At 33.5% G+C, this 20822-nt stretch overlaps 1 protein-coding gene across 3 annotated transcripts in view; it reads left to right on the forward strand.

The window, feature by feature from the left end:
- The first annotated feature begins 4564 nt into the window (after nt 1-4564).
- Nucleotides 4565-20822, forward strand: part of LOC128220390 (uncharacterized) — a 31258-nt gene continuing 15000 nt past the window's right edge. For all 3 annotated transcript variants that reach the window (XR_008258772.1, XR_008258771.1, XM_052928759.1), the window contains exons 1-6: nt 4565-4697; nt 7195-7392; nt 8368-8471; nt 9346-9481; nt 9750-9893; nt 13475-13672. Coding sequence is in view for 1 of the 3 variants with exons in the window: in XM_052928759.1 (XP_052784719.1) it covers nt 4637-4697; nt 7195-7392; nt 8368-8471; nt 9346-9481; nt 9750-9893; nt 13475-13672 (841 nt within the window). In the remaining 2 variants the exon portion in view is untranslated. The remainder of the gene's footprint in view (nt 4698-7194; nt 7393-8367; nt 8472-9345; nt 9482-9749; nt 9894-13474; nt 13673-20822) is intronic.

The following is a 20822-nucleotide window of genomic DNA, read 5'->3' on the forward strand; positions in this document are numbered from 1 at the left end:
ATTTCTTATTTTAAACGGACTGTTGTCCACAATAGTAATTGTTTTTGATTATACGATAGGACAGAATCATGCTAGCGATTGTCATTAAATTTCGGAGAAAATCAGCGCACAAACACATCATTAATTTAAACAAGGGATTTTCTCAAAAGAGTTCCAGCAGCTTCTATCGCGCCATTAAAGATGTGGTGCTTCTTTGGATAATAGTTGTGGTACGGCGAAAGTATATCCCACAGGTTCTGAACGTAGTTCCCACTTGAAAACCACTTTTCCACAGGCCGCTAAGGCCCACCATATTGACCAGATTTGAACCGTCGTATTTGAAAAGGCGGACTTTGCTTCAAGGAATAAGAATTTCAATAGCGATATAACCTTTTTGGAAACATTAAATCCGGAGCATGGTTCAATGTCTCCGCTGTCGTCTATTGTTTGGTCTGTTGATGGAGCTTGTGGATTATTTGTTTTCTCTTCTTCTTCGTCAACAAATCTTTTAGGATTAAACAGTTCTGAATACTCAGATCAGCAAACTGGTCAAAAATGCTTTACACACACTAACGGATGAAAAAATGTTCAATCAAAAATAGTACAACACATTGCAATATATCAACCGTTGTCCACATAAATAGGCTATAAACCTTCCCCGAATGAAATTGCACGGGTAAAACTTGACACATTTTGAAAGTAGTCCCCGAGATTAACAGCGAATATGTATGAAAGTAGCTATTCTCACAAGCAGTTTCAAAACCTAATATCATCTGTATAGCTTTCATTGCGAAAACACCTTGCGCCCAAAGAAGTAGTGCCTATGTAACTATGTAAGCGATTCCTACACCGACCAAAGTCGGTTGTAGCAAAAGTAGTCCGTAAGCAGAAAGACAGGATGAATATGTAAATAGTAACGACCGAAACAAAAAAAAACAAAAACTACTACTACTTCAACAAATACTACTACAACTTCTATTATTTAAAACTACTACTACTACTACTACTACTACTACTGCTACTGCTACTGCTACTGCTACTGCTACTACTACTACTACTACTACTACTAATACTAATACTACTACTAATACTTCTCCTGCTGCTACTACTACTACAACTCAACCCTGAATTAGTAATTTTACATCTAATGAAATGTCTCAAAGTTACTTTTATTAAGAGCTTAATAAATATACAAAACTAAATAAAAGTAACTGTTTTTTTTAATGATTGTCAAACATGTTAGCCATTAGATTATTCTAAGTATTGTTTTTATAAAGACACATCACAGCAACAAATGTTCAGTGATAACTAATTTTAAAACAAACTTTAACATTTTAATTTAATGTCTAGTCATTTGTCTAAAACAAAATGCCTTTCCTGTAGTTTTTTAAAGTGTGTGAATAGATTTTGTAAACTAATAGCATTTCCTAACATTACTTCTTTTATCAGCTTAATTATAAGAAAGTTTGTCTTATCATTTACCTTTAATGCCTATATTGACTTTGGATTACAGTAAACTGTATCTTTTGTCTATGTATGGAACTCAACATTAAACTTAACATTGTGTTCATTATTATACCATCATAGATCAGATTGGAAGACCAAATTTAACCCAAACGCCAGATATTTGTCATTAAATGCATAACATTCAACTAAATGATGTTAATGGCGTTATATTGCAAGAGCGTGTTTTTAATTTGAAGCCCTGACAGTTTGAACATTAAGACGCAACTGAGGGGCAAGTGCGTAACAGAAGCTTGAAATCTCACCTTAACCTAAAATTTGACAATTTTCTCAACGGTTTTATTTTTACTAGAGTTTTGCTGAATGTTTCATTTCAAAATCAGAAATAGTTTATTCTCTTTTCAATGATAAATTTGAATAGTACAAGTCTTATTCTAATTTTAATATTTCAATATATAAGTTAAACACTAATGAAAAATAAGTTTTACACGGGTCACTCAACATGTAACTTATATTTCTTTTGTACTTATTGCTGCAATTGACCTTACGCCAGGAATTTGATTGACGGGTCAATTGACCAATCTGATAGCCGCGCTGATAAGCCCGCATCGGCTTTGTTACTATCCGCCATTTTGTCCGACAAACAAGTTATATCCGTCAATAGTCGTCAATGTTTTTTTCCCTCTGTAAAAATGGTTAAAAGATGCAGTTATGGAACCTGCAACACTGACAGCAGATACACTGAAAGACTTGAGAACAATATAAAGTGTGTTAAATATTAATTTTAAAATGATATAATATGTATATTGAAGTTGATATTTTATAAAAGCGTTTAGCTGCAAACCATAAGCAACTAGCTTACTACCTTCAAGGTCGATCAACGACGTTCTCAATACATCAATTCTTGTTGGTCATATATATTGACGCCCTAAAATACATCTAAAATTATATTGCATACAACACATGCCATCTTATTATCCTTTTAAGGGTGAAAACATTTCTGTATTGTGAAATAACACGTGTTTATGCAAACATTGCAATACTCTGTTATACTGTGCATGATAATGATTCAACAAGCCACACTGACTCAGGAATTACGTAACAACAATTTAACCAAAAACTATCTATGTTACATGTCGAACAGTCAAACCATTAGTTCATAGTCATCCCGCTGGTTTACCACGGCCGAAAATATTTTCTTTGACGACTCCTCTTGTTTCTGGATAGCTAGACGGGCTTTCGTACTAAGGGTTGACGCTAAACATTTGGTATGGCCTAAGATTGTTCAAACGAGCAGTTTTATTTACGACGGTATTTATATTCAGAGAAAAATATACATTTAAATGTATGCATCCATCGTTCCTGAAAGGTTAACATTTTAATTTAAAAGTAATTGCACAATTGTATCTGTAAATAACAGATATATCGATCTTAAAAAAAAATAAAAAATTCACTTAGTGTACAGCGTCATTTGTTGAAAAAAAACATACCCTTGCTGACACTTGCAGTGGGCGTCTAGTAGGCGTTTTTTCAAAGTGTCAACTTCCAGATTAACTACATGGCAAGGATTAGATTTCCGCTGACTCGGGTGTACTTCACCTCGAATCAGGACCGAATTCTCACTCCCCTCTTGTATTTCTCTAATGTAGCTTCAGGATAAAAAAGCAGAAGCTTTCTGGGTTTTTTTAGACGCCTTTGTTTATCCGCCATTTTTGGTCAGTGTCGGACATAAGCGGAGTAACTTCCCCTGATTATCGGGGGCGTGGCCTATCGAGCCATGGCGTAAGGTCAATTAAACAGGTCATTGCTCTTGTTCTTGGTAGTTTTATAGACTGCCTACAGCCATTGCAAACATACTGTTTAAGGATAGCAAAATTCCGAGCTCAAACACTTGCAACTGTCTTGAGCCTCGGTTCATACCTTCAGTTCTGTTGTTTTGAAATTTGAATCTGCTTGTTAGTAAGGTAAACCAAGAAGGGAAAGTGTGCAATCCACACCTGATAAACACCAGCACGGAGCTGTAACGGAATAAACAAACCGGGTGGATGGTTCTCACCCTTCCACACTTCAATCTTCTCCTCCTTGACATTTCAGGCCAATCCAGGCTATTGCCTTTTACTTCTAACTTAGCATACCTGGTTGCTTGTTGTTACCCATTCTCACACCACACTCGGACCCCACCCCCTTCATCCCCTTTCCTCCCCCTCCCTCCCTCCGTTGAACAAATATAACAGATTGCAAAAATTGATATGTACATATGTCGTCGATCAGACCCCCAACCTCTCGCTCGGCTACACGCACTCTTTATATGCAATAAATGCCAAGTTTTCCTAGTACCCATTAGCTGAACCAAAAAGAAAACAATGCCAGTGTGCATATACCTCACGTTAGAAAGCAATAACAACGTGACATTGTATTGTTCGTTCTATTATTTTGCACAATGCTTTTACCACACCTCAGTCCAATGGATATTTCTCCCGTAAACATTTATACTTTGAGTTCATTTTACAACATCCTGTGTTTCAATGATGTTCTTGTGTATGTTATAATATCTCATAATTAAATCAAAAGCCTTATGGGTTATAATATTTTTGCATTTCACTTAATGATCAGAATACGTTTTTCAAAACTAAAATATATATTTACTATAAACGAAGTCAATGGTGTATAGCCTGATACAAATATTTTACATTATTTCCAATTAAAATTCTAAACAAAACCAAGGGTATGCTTTAAAATGATTTATTATAACCATACCACATGTATTAATGTGTTGTGCCTCAGGATCTACCTTATTTTGTCTACTTGCTTTTAGTTTGTAATGTTATTTAAACATCATTGCAGAAAATATAAAGCGTGCATGTATCTATACATTTTAATTTTAATGCACTCTGCTGCACTTGAATACGTTTTACAAATTGTTCAAAATCTGAAACATTCGCCTACATGAGCCCAAATGCTCAGGTAAAAACCATTTAATTCAAGCATGAAATCAATTGAAAAGACATTATGACATAAACTCAAATTGCTACCAAAGGATTGTGGCTTTCAACCTACAATAGCATGACTAATCGAGCATTTAACGTGGTCATAAATGAGGAAGTTTAATTGAGCCAGTGATAACTTACTTAAATATTTATGTGAAACAGCGAAACATCCTGAATAAGTTAAAGGTGATGTGAAGTAACACAAAATGAATTCATTGAATTGTGTAATTGTTACCATTCTGTATTGTTTCGGAGTAATTTGCAAAGGTACTGTGGTATTTCAATATAACACCCGTTAAACTGAAAACTCCATACGTATAGATATATGTATTCATATAACTTAAATACTCAGATATGAACGTATATATTCAGCGTGACCATCGTAATATGCTTATGACTGTTCAAAAAAACTAATTCTTAAAATAGATTTGTGTCGACATTTAAAAGGACCTTACGGTTATAATTTACTCTGAATATTAAGATTTGAAAACATACACAAGAACATCAATGAAACAAAACATTATGTAAAATATACTCAAATGCAGCTTATATTTTCAACAGGAAGAATTATTGCTACCTTAATTATTTAAACTAAACTTAACAAAATTGAAACGCGAGTTTTGAATAATGTATTCATGAGAATTGTGTTTAATAGCTGTCATGTATCATGTTGACTGATCGGAATAATAATTTATTATTCAAACAAAGAAAAACAATCTTTAGTATGGTTCATTCATTTTAATCCTTATTTTTTGTAAATATCCGCACTATGTCACGTTATATGTTTCTCATTGCGATACAGATTACCAGCGCTTTCTTTGTTTGTACCTACGTTTATTTGTGTACAGAGTTGCTCACTGAATACCATGTAAGGTACTAAAACCAATAAACGAAACAGTGCTTGAATAATCAGTCGAATAATAGTATCGCTTAAAAGTCGAAGCTTTTTATAAAAGTGACATCAAAATTAGCTAAAAGGTATTTTTATAACTGTGATAAAAACGCACTTTAGATTGAATAAGCATTGGCCAGATCAACAAAGTGCTTAAATATATAACTTTGATTGTTCATAACTCTAACTTATTACATGAGTGCACAAAAAGCAATTTTCGTTGGCAAAACTAAACTTAACCAGTATTTCTATAGACCGGAAACAGTTTATCATATGACGTCATAATAACGCTGTAGAAATCCCTTCATAAACGCCTTTCTAGCCTGTCTCTTTAAAAACCGGAAACAGTTTAGCATATGACGTCATAATTTATCCGTCGGTTTCGTGTAATAAACAGTTCATATTGACGGCAAAATCAAGCTATCGCCTCGGTCGATCAGGATGGTTTGGTCAATGTGACAGCATATTTCACCGTTAATAAGTAAGTAATCGTATAATATTTTGTACCAATTTCTATCAGGTATTTTCGACTGATTAACATAATAGGCAAATTTTTCGTAAATATCTTACATTCGGTAGCAAATTTCAGTCAAAGATAGTCCATCATCGAGTGAAATAATTCATAGCATAGTTTGGCTAAATATTTTCATGTTATATTGAGCATTTTCGTATTTCAATTGTTTCAACAGCGTTTGGTCGCTTGGAGTACACGAAACATACCATTTAACAAAGTTAAATCATAACAAAGAATAGGCATACTTTCTATGATTATATGTTTAGAAAAGACGGATTTTCGCGGATGACATAGGTACTGCTAATAAAAACTGCTAATTTCATTTTATTTAAGAAAATCTTTCAGTAATCCCTTTTTACACATTCTGTGAATGGAACGACCCGACTGTAACCGGAAACATTTTATTAAATGACGTCACAATAACGCGGGAAAAAGTCAACCATTTGAAATCACTTTTAAACGTAAACTTGAAACACTTATGACAATAATACATTTAACATTTTATTAATTAACACTTTCTAAAATGTTGATTTATATTTTACGGGACTTGCTGAAACAATACAAACATTAACAAGATGAATACTTTTCATGTATATTGTTAAGCGATGAATTGCGATCAGAACATATCCGAAGATGTTGCGTTCATCGGATGATAACCGCAATAGCCGAAAGGCAGGAATGGAAGATGGGGTGTAAATATAAAACAATAGTGCAGAGTTATAGTAAAACTGTATTTTATAAAAGTCAACATCTAATTAAAAACATCTCATATCTATTTCGATAAACAACTGGCAATCAATAATACAATAAAAACTAAACGGACAAGCATACTGTTCTCTAATTATACCGTTGATATGATAAATAATATGGCGTTTGGTATTGAATTTATTCTAAAATATTGTAAAGAAACATAGAACAAACATTAAAATAGGTTATTGTCTTTGAACAATTCGGAAGACGAGTTAGGTATTATTTTTCTGCTCTTTTGTTATTTCTGTAAAGTGAACTTTGTATGAACTCACACTATCAGTTAAGAAGGCAATTATTTGTTCTGTAAGTGATCTTGTTTCCATAAAAACACGTACAATTGTTTCATGTGCCACTTTTCACAACTGTTGTATGCACTATGATTTAAATACAGGCTTAGTTTATTATCTGTTATGTGGATCTATCAATGAACGAAGGTTTTATTCGTCAAATTGTTAATATTGTGCTATACAAAACTATACAAACTGTTTATTCCTATAAATATACTCTCGTGATTGAATGCGTAAACATTTCAGGCTATTAATAAAATGTTTAAATCAATCAGGTATACAATATAGATCAACATTTGCCTAATCTTATGGTATTTTTAGGTCAGGGAGTTTTTGTTTCACAAGATAAAACGAAATGGAACAAGTCTAGATGCACCTTGGCAGAACCAAATATAATCTGCATGGATGATGGCCTATGCATTGTTGAAAATGGTTTGGAATTTCTTACAAATGTAGAAGATCAAGACAATGGATTTTGGATTGGATTTGCCAAAAGATGGATAAGTTATGCTTATGTTGGTAGGTAAATATAGAAGTAGCTTAAACAATTTAATAAGTGCGTATAAGTTTATGTACGAGTACATGACAGAGTTGTTTATGATAAAAAACAATATAATGCTATTAATAGAGTTATTGCATGTTAAGTATCTACGTTCCCGCCTTTGAACGGGGGCACTTTAACATGAAATCACTGAGGTTTAGAAGGAGTCATGCGCACGCGACTTCACATTTGCCTCAACATTTATCAGTACTTACAGACATATTTTTTTTTAAACGGTAATCTTAATCAAAGCTAACATCAACTAGCATGACAATGAAGAATAACATGACTACAAATAATATAAACTGATAAAGTATACGACATAGCGCGACTGAGTTAATTCAGGGTCAAAAACTAATAGAATCTAATTAATATAACAGACCACCAAGTGTTGCTTGGGATATGTCCCAACGAAATAATTGTCTCTTCCATGTAATAAACGACGGTTGATATAAATCATAAGCATCAAATCGGCTAAAAATACTCAACCGCCAGATCGATAATGTCTTATCGTTACCAATGCCAGCTTTTGTATACATGTAAAAAAGCACTGAAGTTGGACGCGAAATACGAACATCTAATACTTTTAATCGACACGTACCGAGAATTGCTGCACGTTTGCTGCAAACTATTTATGTAGGCATCTGGGCAAAAGTCGATGCTCGCTCGAGAAATCTTGGTGGACAGAGTGGACTAGAAACAGTACTGCCCTAGGCAGAACATATTTTGAGCAACAAGGCAAAAAAGGCGAAAATAGTAACAGAAGTGCCTGCATTATGAACATAACATGTATATAATGAATAAACGTTATCTGTCGGATTTAGGTTCTTCGTTTCGCTACAGTTGGTGTTAGAAAACTGCTTACTTAAAGTTTTGCTAAAATGTATTATTCACCGCGGTTGGTTTGATTTGTCAGTGAAATACTTCCATAAGCAAATGTCTTTGTTTTGAAGGATGTGGCCAATTGAATGGTGGAGCCGAATATTCTGTTTCAACTCTTGGTGAATGTAGACGTACAACGGGATGCAAAACATTCGGTATACAAAAATCAACAGCGGTGAGTAATTGATGACTGAATAACAAATTTTGCGTTTAAGAAGTTGGATATTTACAGCAATAAAGAAATAACGAAATTGTTTAACGAATAGTATTTTTGCAATGCTTTAACGACATCTACAATGATTGGATTGTGTTCCCATACCGTTTTTTGTTTAATATTATGAAAAGTTAGTTGTCTTGTAGCGTTCCGTCTTGGTCAGAGTGCTATCTGACAAGAAAAGTTGTCTAAATATTATATAAACGTTTAATTGACAAATGTGGTTAAATGGCATTTTCTAATTAAATAGCAAAACAATAATTAATATGTTTGTCGATAAAATATCTTAATATAAGTTGTATTGCAAGAGATCTCAATTGGAAGTCAGGCAAACTTTTATGGCTACCTTTTAAGGAACCAAAATTATTCGTACTTCCCAATAAACTGTTGGTAAAATACAGGCATAAATGAAAGCATTTGAATTATTCTAAGCATGTTATTTTAATTGTATAACAAGTATTTCAATGATTGGTTAGCTTTGTAAGATTCGTTCAAGTTCATTTGAAGAAAATATAACTTCACAATAAAAGTATTAACTGTCTATAAAAACTAACGGCGCGTATTCACACTCCGCGAATATTGAGCTTTTTCATTTTTGGTCATTGTTTCATGGCATATGTCTTGAGGACCTTTTTCGGATATTTTTTTTCCTTATTTATCAAAACATAGAATTTGAATGTTTCGTTTTCAACAAGTCTTTGCTTTTTTAGAAAAGAAAAATGGTCCGTTTTGTAAATTATCAATGGTTGTTTTAACTGACTGACGGAGAATCACTTGCATGATATACACAATAGCTCAGAAATAGGTATCCAAGAATGAATTAATATCGTTTCAGGGTTTGCGATGTAAATGTGCCAGTATAAACGCCTCGTGGAAACAAACATGTGGAGAAAAATGTGTAGAAGCTGATCAATATCCATGTGGTGGCACAGCCGACACCAAAATATTCTCATTGTACACTGTTGAAAATGGTAATTATAATATTAATGCTAAAACATGATAACGAAATGTATGCTTACATGAAAAACAATCTTTATCAGAAATCAGCACTGAAAGGTTTGCCTGTTTACTAATAAAGCTGAATACATTCTGGAAGAAGGACCCTTTTCCATCCAGAGGCACCAATGAAATAGGATTATATATTTATAAATCGAATATAACTTAATATTGAATTTAAAAAAAAGTAAATGAACATGGTGAACTTTGTACGTGGCTGATTCATCAACCTTCATATTTCAGTTCCACCTAGCGAACATTCACAAGACATTCACAGAAACTGCCTACTGTTCTTTTACCAGAACAGACTTGGAAATGATTATTACTGGAAGTCATGCAAATTAAACACCACCCCAACGCTATTATGCAGCAACAAATATTTTTCAGGTAACTAGAATCATCAGTTTTAATTTGTGAACGTTCCTACTTGGGGCATTATTCATTGCGTTTAGGTCTTAAGACACCAAGCGTGTTGACTTGAACTGGCAGTGATCGGCGAAAATATCTCGAGCCTCGGGAAATTCGAGCCAAGCGGAAATGCTTACATTCAGTAGAAATATAATGATCCTTCGCATCCAGTTCGAGCAAACGATGAATTCGAGCCATGCGAACCATGGAGTTCGACTGTATTTTAAATGCATCTCTTTAAATCAATAACACCAAATGATTATCTAATTTGCAAAAATTCACTTTCTAACGTAGTGGTCTTTTAATGTAATTGAAGTAATGAAAGTACTGCTGTAGTTGATTTGTGATTGATTTTGCACAGTCGCCACCAATTAACGAATACCCAAATGAGACACAAAGTTAAAGTCTCACATACACTAATCGAGGGCCACATAACGTACAAATCAACACAGAAAGACCATACGTCCGTTTAAATATTTAAATTGATAAATATTGGAGTCACCGCCTTGCAACGATCATGGAAACAATGGTTTATGGGTCCAAACTTCACATAGGTCCCATCATACTACAACAAAACATCTTTTTAACGATTTAACTCCCACACCACAAACCATAGTTTACGGATAGGAATGAAACGATACGATCATCACTTGATACGATCAGATACCGATACATAAATCAAAATACGAAAACAAACACTTGAGAAACAAGAAAAGAGATCGCTTATAAAGATTTTTTGTTTCCAAAATTTATAACTGTTAAACTATTTTATTTCATTGGCTTAACATCATTGTGACTAAAACAGATATATAAACAAATATATGTTTGTAAAAGAAAAAAAAAGTATTTAACTGTAGTAACATTTTTTTCATTTGAATTCATTTAACTAGGTATTTGTGATAAGAAAATGTTGAATGTGCAAAGGATACTTATCGTTTTAATGTTTTGTTTGATGAATTAAAATCGTATATTGCCTGTCGGCCTCGCTATGTAGCTTCGCCGGTGTTGTTAAATCACCCGCTGCCGTTGTGTATATTTCTGTGTATCCTCTTTCATTGTCGTTGCTAGCAGTCCTGCTGAGGTTTACCCCGTCGTTGTTAGTTGATCTTCCTCCATTGATTCGAGAGCAATGACCGTTTTCCGTTATTGACGCACCAAATGTTGTTGTTACAATTACCTTCTTTGTCACTGATGCTCAATCGTGTTTTCTTTTTTTTAATTTTTTTTTATTGATCTTCAATATTTGTGTGGTGCGATTTTACATGGATATTAAAGAAATGGTAAAAGGTCGACAGGCAGCATAAGAATTCAAAAAAGTTATGTTTACGTATGTGAATTGCATTAAGTTTACGGGGCTAATGAATAAACAAAAATAACAGTTACCCTGAGGCATCCCATGTTTTAATCGCCGCTATGCTAGTATACGATGCGCACAGATATTCTCGCCGATGCCGGATGTTATGCTTTTATAATTTTGATGTAATGATAAAGGAGTGCAAAAGAATCACTGGGGGCTTGAAAAGTAAGCCTAATCAGAACTTGCCTTAACATTGAAGGCCAATAAAAGGCTTCGAAAAGCTGTTGCCATACGACCCTTAGCAGCAGGCGACATTTAAACGACTACGAATGTTTCTGTGGTATATTTATTATCCAATTAAATTTGCAAAACGCAGACAGATTTAACAACGTAGAAAATTGTATCATTTGACACTTTTTTCTCGGCCAAGGTGTCAACAGACTTGACAAGCTTTTTATTGCCTGCCTGATAGATTTTGGGTTCCTTTTTAGCATTGTATTTTCAAAGGTTTATATATAATTTGTTCTGCTGAGACAAAATCATGATTTTAGTTTCTAAGGAATTATTTAAAAATTCCACGATATTCAAAACGTAAATGATTTATCACGTGCGATTGTACAGATCGTCTGAGAACAAATACAGACCGATTGAAAATATAATATATTTTGATAGTTATTTGTACATCGTATAGTTACCGGTTACTTTGTATTTTTAAGTTAACTCTAGACCACATTTTTAAATGAAATCATTCAAAAATTGGATTGTGATCGCAAAGACAAAGAACAGCGAAAAATGAATAACACTGACAACAAACGAGGAGAAACAACGGTGTACATGTACATGTATAGTGTATTCCAATATGACTGCCGTTGTAAAAAAAACATTTATTAATGTACGCAAATGAAAAAAAATTAAAAAAATACCATTATACTTATTTAATTATTATTGCAACTAGTCGTAGAAGTGGGGGTCCTAGAATTATTATTAGTAGTAGAAGTAGTAGTAGTAGTAGTAGTAGTAGTAGTAGTAGTAGTAGTAGTAGTAGTAGTAGTAGTAGTAGTAGTAGTAGTAGTAGTAGTAGTAGTAGTAGTAGTAGTAGAAGTAGTAGTAGTAGTAGTAGTAGTAGTAGTAGTAGTGGTAGTAGTAGTAGTAGAAGTAGTAGTAGTAGTAGTAGTAGTAGTAGTAGTAGTAGTAGTTGTAGTAGCAGTATTAGTAGTATTAGTAGTTGTAGTAGTAGTAGTAGTAGTAGTAGTAGTAGTAGTATTAGTAGTTGTAGTAGTAGTAGTAGTAGTAGTAGTAGTAGTAGTAGTAGTTGTAGTTGTAGTAGTAGTAGTAGTAGTAGTAGTAGTAGTAGTAGTAGTAGGAGTAGTAGGAGTAGTAGTAGTAGTAGTAGTAGTAGTAGTAGTAGTAGTAGGAGGAGGAGGAGGAGGAGGAGGAGGAGGAGGAGTAGTAGGAGGAGGAGGAGGAGGAGGAGGAGGAGGAGGAGGAGGAGTAGTAGTAGTAGTAGTAGTAGTAGTAGTAGTAGTAGTAGAAGTAGTAGTAGTAGTAGTAGTAGTAGTAGTAGTAGTTGTAGTAGTAGTAGTAGTAGTAGTAATAGTAGTAGTAGTAGTAGTAGTAGTAGTTGTAGTAGTAATAAAAGTAGTAGTAGTAGTAGTAGCAGTAGTAGTAGTAGTAGTAGTAGTAGTAGTAGTAGTTGTAGTAGCAGTAGTAGTAGTATTAGTAGTAGTAGTAGTAGCAGTAGCAGTAGCAGTAGCAGTAGCAGTAGCAGTAGCAGTAGCAGTAGTAGTAGTAGTAGTAGTAGTAGTAGTAGTTGTAGTAGTAGTAGCAGTATAAAAAGCATTAGTAGTATTAGTAGTAGTAGTGGTTGTAGTAGTAGTAGAAGTAGTAGTAGTAGTAGTAGTAGTAGTAGTTGTAGTAGTAGTAGTAGAAGTAGTAGTAGTAGTAGAAGTAGTAGTAGTAGTAGTAGTAGTAGTATTAGTAGTAGTATTAGTAGTATTAGTAGTAGTAGTAGTAGTAGTAATAGTAGTAGTAGTAGTAGTAGAAGTAGTAGTAGTAGTAGTAGTAGTAGTAGTAGTAGTAGTAGTAGTAGTAGTTGTAGTAGTAGTAGTAGTAGTAGTAGTAGTAGTAGTAGTAGTAGTAGTAGTAGAGTAGTAGTAGTAGTAGTGGCAGTAGTAGTAGTAGTAGTAGTAGTAGTAGTTGTAGTAGAAGTTGTAGTAAAGTGTTATTTGTCTATCACGATGATGCATGCAATATTCTGTTACAGAGCATAACCCGATGGCGGAAAGATACATCCCAAGTAATGAAAATTGGGCCCAGGCTGTTGAGAACTGTGTCGGAGGAGGAAAATTCCCTGCATCGATACCAAGTATTAAAAATGTGAATTTCACTGACCAGGACTCTGAGGACCATTGGACAGGAATAATTAAAGGAGAATCGATAACATCTTTGAGCGATATGCTAGGTAGGTAAATAATTTTATCTAAATTAACCGTCTAATATTCATGCCCCTCTTCGAAGAAGAGGGGTTATATTGCTCTGCACATGTCGGTCGGTCGGTCGGTCTGTCCGTCAGTAGACCAAAGTTTGTCCGAGTGATAACTCCACAATACCTGGACCTTTTCTCATCAAACTTTACATGAAGGTTGTGCTGAACCAGTAGATGATCCCTATAGGTCAAGAGCACAGTAAACTTTAACGGGAAAATGTTGTCAAAGCCTGTCCGAGTGATAACTTAACAATGCTTGGGCCTATGGTCATAACATTTAACATGGAGGCACGGCCTGACTGAAAGATGACCCGTATTGATTTTTTGGGTCTTGTGGTGTAAGGTCAAGGTCTTATTGACCTTCAATGCTTAAAGGTTGTCCGAGGAATAACTGGACAATGCCTGCACCCATGGCCCTCAAACTTGACTTGAAGGTTGAGCCTGACCATTAGATGACTCCTATTGATTTTAGGTGTCATAAGTTCTAAGGTCACGGTCACAGTGACCTTAAATCATACAAGTTGTCCTAGTGATAACTCGACAATATCTGCATTCATGGGCTACAAACTTGAGTCAGAGGTTGGGCCTGACCAGTGAATGACCCTTCTTAATTTAAGGGTTTATCGATCAAAGGTCAAGACCACTGTGACCTTGAACGCAATCTTGACAATTCCTTGACCTATGGTTAGAAAACTTGTAATGAAGGTTGGGCCTGACCAGTAAATGGCCCCTATTAGTTTAAGAAATATTCAGGTCAAAGGTCAATGTCACAGTGACCTTTAACGCCAAAAGCTTGACAAAGCTTCTCCGAGTGATAACTCAACAATGCCTGGACCTATGGTCATCAAACCTTAAATAAATGTTGGGCCTGAGGTAGGGGAACCTTTATGATTTCAGGGGTCATCGGTCAAAGTTCAAGATCACAGTGACGTTGAATGCGAAAAAAGTTGTCCGAGTGATAACTTGATAAAGCTTGCACCAATGGCCCTCAAACACGACTTGGAAGTTAGGTCTGACCAGTAGATAATCCCTATTGATTTGAGGATCATTATATGTCAACGTCACAATGATCTTGATCGCAAAAAAACTGTGTGATAACTCGACAATGGTCTTCAAACTTTACATTTAGGTTAGGGGTGACCAGTAGATAACCCCTATGGATTTTGTGGTCAAAGGTCAAGGTCACATCACATATTGGTCATTAAAATGACGTCATATTTACCTAATCCTTGCTAAGAGAATATATATTTATCTGCAAATATAAGTCATTATCTGAGCATGATTAAAAGCTGTACCAATATCCTCACACTTACAATTGTCCAAATATTCTTGACAACATAGGGCTCAGGGGAGAGGGACATAATGTTTGACAAACATTTCTTGGTTTAAACTGTTTCAACGAGTCCACGTATGGGCGGAAGCAGCGATGAATTTCTGTGATAATAATAAAGGCTGACCAGATAAACACCTACCATGGTTCAGATAGACTAAGTGTGTATCTTTTGTAGTAGGTCAACTGACTGTACGCATATTGTCGTCTGTAGATGTAAACAAATGTTACCTACAAATTCAATGTTTAAATATTTCCCCGTTTCCATTTCGAGAGAATGAGAAGCGTTATCTTTAACAGTTTTATTTATCATTATCAATATCATCAAGATATATTTCTCACCAAAACTCACTTTTGAATAGTCTGTTAAAATCTTAGGTATGGAGACTAGTTAAAGTTGTGTTTCATTCTTGTGTATATTGAGCACACATTTTTGTTGAAACAGAGGCAAGTTATTAACATCCGCATTAAAAGCAATGAAAGTATCACTGAATCCCATGTTCTCTAACAATGTTTTTAAGGCAAAAGACCAAGTATTATTTATTTTATATGTACAATTTGTAATTGTTCTAAATAAATATATGAATAGGTTTATCATTATTTTCTTGATATTAAACAGTGCACGTTTCTTGGTGTGGATATCTACCCAGTTTACCAAATCTGCTGCACTAGCGGTTTGAGGATTGCAATGTAATATATCGATGTTTTGTTAAACATACAGCAGCAATGGAAACATCGGTAAATCAAATAATCTTAATTTAGAATTAATGAACATCAAGACGAACATTGCTAAAAAAGAACGTAAACTTTGAAGGCCTTCAAGTGCTTGTTTATGCAATGTTATATACAGCATATTTCAAATTCCCGCTAGAGTGAAATTTAATTCCAAGAAAAGAAAAAGAGTCAGACAGGCCGATGACTTCACCATATATTTTCCACACAAACTTGTGTTTTGTTTTTTGAAGTACACACACTTTAGTTTTATTTACATTAATTTTAAACCCCATAATTATCTAACATGAGCTATTGGGATCCGTAGTGACACGAATAATATCATCAGCAAATATATATATATATATATATATATATATATATATATATATATATATATATATATATATATATATATATGACAATTCTTTATCTTTAGTAACTAGGTTTTCAAAATCAATTCATGCTAATATCATTGATAAATAACATAAAAAGCAAAAGAGAAGAGGTTCGTCTTGTTTCACACCAAGTTAAACATAAAAAGTCTGAAGTATCTATATTTCCACAATTGCGTGCACATAATTTGACATTCATATATATCATTTTAATCATCCTTAATATTTTATAACGTACATCAGATTGCATAAGTTGTAACCATAAGGCCTCATCATAATATATAAAGGCACAAAACAATTTGGAATTATTAAAACAAACCGTCTGAATAATACTATGCAATGTAAATATATTTTGTTTACATAATCTGAAGTGTTTTGGTTATCTCTAAATCTGAACTGTGTGTCATTAAAACATGTATAGTTAAACAGCAATCATTTATTCTATACTTTTGCTATTGTCTAAAATATCATTCAATGATTCCGTTACAAATTTCCCACAGAATATACTCATACAGTGTGTGTGTAAGCTTATTAATACTTGCACTCGGGCCTTGTCCATTCGGCGAGTGCTCCGTCAAGATTGTTAGTCATTGTAGGTTGTTAGAGCATAGTGCACAGACAGAATGTAACCCTGGTTAGAGCTACCCTGGTTCTTTAACGTGCACCAGTGTACAGCACTCTCACACGGGACCCCTATTTAACGTTCCTCCCGGAACACGATTAGTATATTTGAGTGATGCGACGGGGAACGAACCAGCGACCACTTGATTGATAGTCAAGGTTGTTACCAGTAGACAACGGATCCGCCACTTTACTCATACACATAATATTTGGCATTAATACACATTGCTGTCATTATTCAACCATAACGTTAATGAAATACTGTGAAATAATAATAATTCGTAGGACATTAATTTTCGTGGATTTCTTAGGTAAGCTTATCCACGAATTCAAGATCCAAACGTAAATTTGACCTTTAATTCGAAATCATACTGGCTTTGTAAAAGGGTAAACATGTATTCCCATAAATATACATTGTAGCGGTATCTAACTTTTAATTACCTAAATCAGTGTTAATTTTACTATTAATATGTTTAATAATATATGACTTACTATATTATTCGACTGATTATCAACCTCCTGTGTTGCACATGTAAAACATGCTATTTATTAACCTCGTGTGTTTGAGCGTCGCCTCTTGACTTTGTTTCTTTGATATTAGAAATTTAAAAAAGTAACAAGGCATCTGGCGATGATAAGATAGTAAATGAATACCTGAAATATTATTTTGATATTATGAAGATTGTGTATCTTAAGCTTATTAATATTGTCTTTAAAACTGCAACTTTACACGGAAATTGGACAATTCGTGTTATTAACCCAGTGTATAAAAATAAGGGTGATATGTGTGATCCCTCTAATTATCGCCCAATAACACTGCTTAGTTGCTTTGGTAAGCTATTTACTACAGTTTTGAATAATAGATTATTAAAATGCATTGAAAAGTACCATATGTAACATATGTTAAGCGAATTTCAAACTGATTTTAGACCAGCACATTCACCAGTCGATAACATTTGTTTTTTAAAAATATGCTTATAGAACACATATACGCATCTCGCAAGCAATTGTTTTGTGCCTTTATTGACATAAAAGGTGTCTTTGATTCTATTAATAGAGACATGCTATGGTTTAAACTACATGAACATAAGATACAAGGACTTTTTAAATGTTGTTAGGAACATGTACGAACAAGGAAAAAGCTGTGTAAAAGTAAATGGAAGAAAGTCGGACTATTTCCCTTGTTGTGTTGGAGTCAGGCAAGGAGAAAGTTTATCTCCTTTACTGTTTTCATTCTTTGTAAATGATTTGCATCAATATTTTCTAAGTAGCTTGTTTGTAAATAATATTGTTATTGATAAACATGAACATGATTACATGTTAATTGATTTTTTAAAGTTATTTGTACTCCTTTATGCGGACGATACTGTTATATTGTCTGAATCTGCTATAAATTTACAGAATGCACTAAACCTGTATGAGAACTTGTGTTTACAGTGAAATTTATCTGTTAATACTTCAAACACTAAGGTTGTCATTTTCTCCAGAGGTAGACTAAATCATCATACGTGTTCTTTATGTAATGATACAATAGATGTTGTTACGGAATATAAATATTTAGGAGTTTTTTTGTTTGTTTGGTTTTGCTAAAAGTGGTTCGTTTTGTAAAACAAAGGAATATATTACAAAACAAAGGCAATGTTCTGTTTGCTTCAAAAGTCAAAATATTTATGTTTATCTATTGATTTACAATAGATTTGTACAACACAATTATTAAACCTATATTACTATACGGTTGTGTATTTGCGAAAAGGTTCAATTGAAATTTTTAAAATATATGATAAATGTTAAAATAAGTACGCACATATGTATGATATATGGTGAAACGGGTGTTAAGCCTTTGAAAATATATATAGTTTCCCGAATGGTCAATTACTGGTCTAACTTGATCGTTCCATCTTGTCATCTCAGTCTCAGTATACAACGTCACATTGAATGAATTCATGTATTCTGCCAATGTTAGAGCTAATGACATCAAATGGATTAATTATGTTAAGAATATCTTCATCAACTGTGGTCTTATTAATGTTTGGCAAAGCCACGAATTTCCAATTAAAAATGGTTACAAAAGAGTGTTAAGCAGAAAAAAACAGTCTGATGTTTTTTAAACGAATGGTACACTTCTGTGAGCTCTTCAAGTAAATGTGTAAATTATAGATTGTTTAAAGAGCGCTTTGAATTTGAAATCTATCTTGTTAAAACACCGCCAAAATTATTAAATTATGTTATTCGATTTAGAACAAGAAACAATCATTTTCCAGTTGAAGTAGGTAGTTGGAGGAAAATAAACATAAATGACAGAAATTGCCATCTTTGTTATTCTAATCGTATTGGAGATGAATTTTATTATTGTTAGAGTGTAGTTATTTCATTAACGGACGACGACGTTTCATTAATAAATTTAATCTAAGAACCCCGAATACATTGTCATTTAAACGTGTAATGAAATTAAACCCAGAATGTATTATGTTTTTAAAGTTGTGAAAAATTATGAAATGTATCATTAGAAAAGTTAACTTAAGAATATAAAGTACTCTTCTTTATGCCATGATGTTAATTATTGTGTAATGGTTAAAGTACATTTTCAAAGCCTCTTAATGTGTGACTGTATAATATATTCATTGCAATGCTCGTTTTGTCATGCATGTATGACATGAGTTTACAGAATAAACTTGAACTTTGATGAAATATTTAATCGATTATTTAATTAAACGCTCTTCCTGTGTTTTCACTGTTTGCAAAAACTCTTAATTGACATTCAATGGCTTCAATATTATATATCCTTGCCGTGGTGCGTCTTTATGTATGACCCTTAAATTACCAAACAAGCGATAATTGACATGGTTATATGGGATTATGACATAATGTCACACTATATCAAAAACTGCATGATACATAGCACGAAGCCGGCGCATGGTGAATTTGCAGACGAGTTAGAATCACAGTATCATTTTTTTTAAATGAAAATCCACGAATTTAAGTACTCACGAAATTGTCCTTTTTCAAAAACAAACACGAAATTTTAAGCCCACTTATATAAATGATCTCACAGTAGAACAATAGTCAAAACAATCTAGCTGTTTAGCATCCATGTTATTTAACAAAAACTAAAGATTGCTATCACAAATGACAAAGTCGATAGCACTTGCCGATACATTATAACGGACTAGATTAGATATAACCTAGACTGTTATCACATTGATTTTCTGTCTTGGTTCCCTAATGACACAAGTTATGGTAAAGTGTACCAATCAATCATTCAATTTATCAATCAATCAATCAAACAAGACAAAGATTGTTTTGTTATAGATTTACCTAGTTCTTAATATCTTAAAATGCATTCCTATAACTTGTGTTATATGATGACATGTCTTTTTCGGTAATTCGTTCGATTTCGATTCAAACAATTGTTAACCATGCTATTCATTTTTGCTGTGAACAATAGCTGCCTGTTAATAATAATTCGTATTTTGTTACACACACATTGAAAAATGTAAGCTCATAAATAATAGAGAAAAATGCGTATATGAGCAGACTTCACTTTGTTGCCTTATTTACTCGACCGATGCTGTAGTTTCAATCAATTTAACTATCATATCTATATCCCACATGGTTGAAAGAGAAGCGTATTTATGATTAATTAATGTAGGTTATGTCAAGTATTTATCCTATATGTTTTCCAAAATGTTTATTAGTTTGTAGCGGTAGGACCGTTAGCTTTCGCCCGCCATTCGTCAATTCCACATCGAAAATTGAAGACGCAATACGCTGTATCATATTTTACACGTTAAACGCCAACAGTTATATGAGATGAAATTATACATTGAAAATTATTCGATTCAGTTTTTAAGTATCTTTCAATTAGCAATGTTAAGAAATGAACCTTAACAATATTTTTGCCCCTAACAAGTATTTGATGAACCCCTTAACGGAGCAAACATGAAATGACAGAATTATTATTCTTATAATGAAAGAATATGATATAATTATTTTGTTTCTGTTACAGAGGAATAAGTACATTTGATATATCTCTCCTGGTTCATTTTTGAAAACAAACTTAGTCCGGATC

Source organism: Mya arenaria, chromosome 15 (genome assembly GCF_026914265.1).
Source record: "Mya arenaria isolate MELC-2E11 chromosome 15, ASM2691426v1".
Lineage (NCBI taxonomy): Eukaryota > Metazoa > Mollusca > Bivalvia > Myida > Myidae > Mya > Mya arenaria.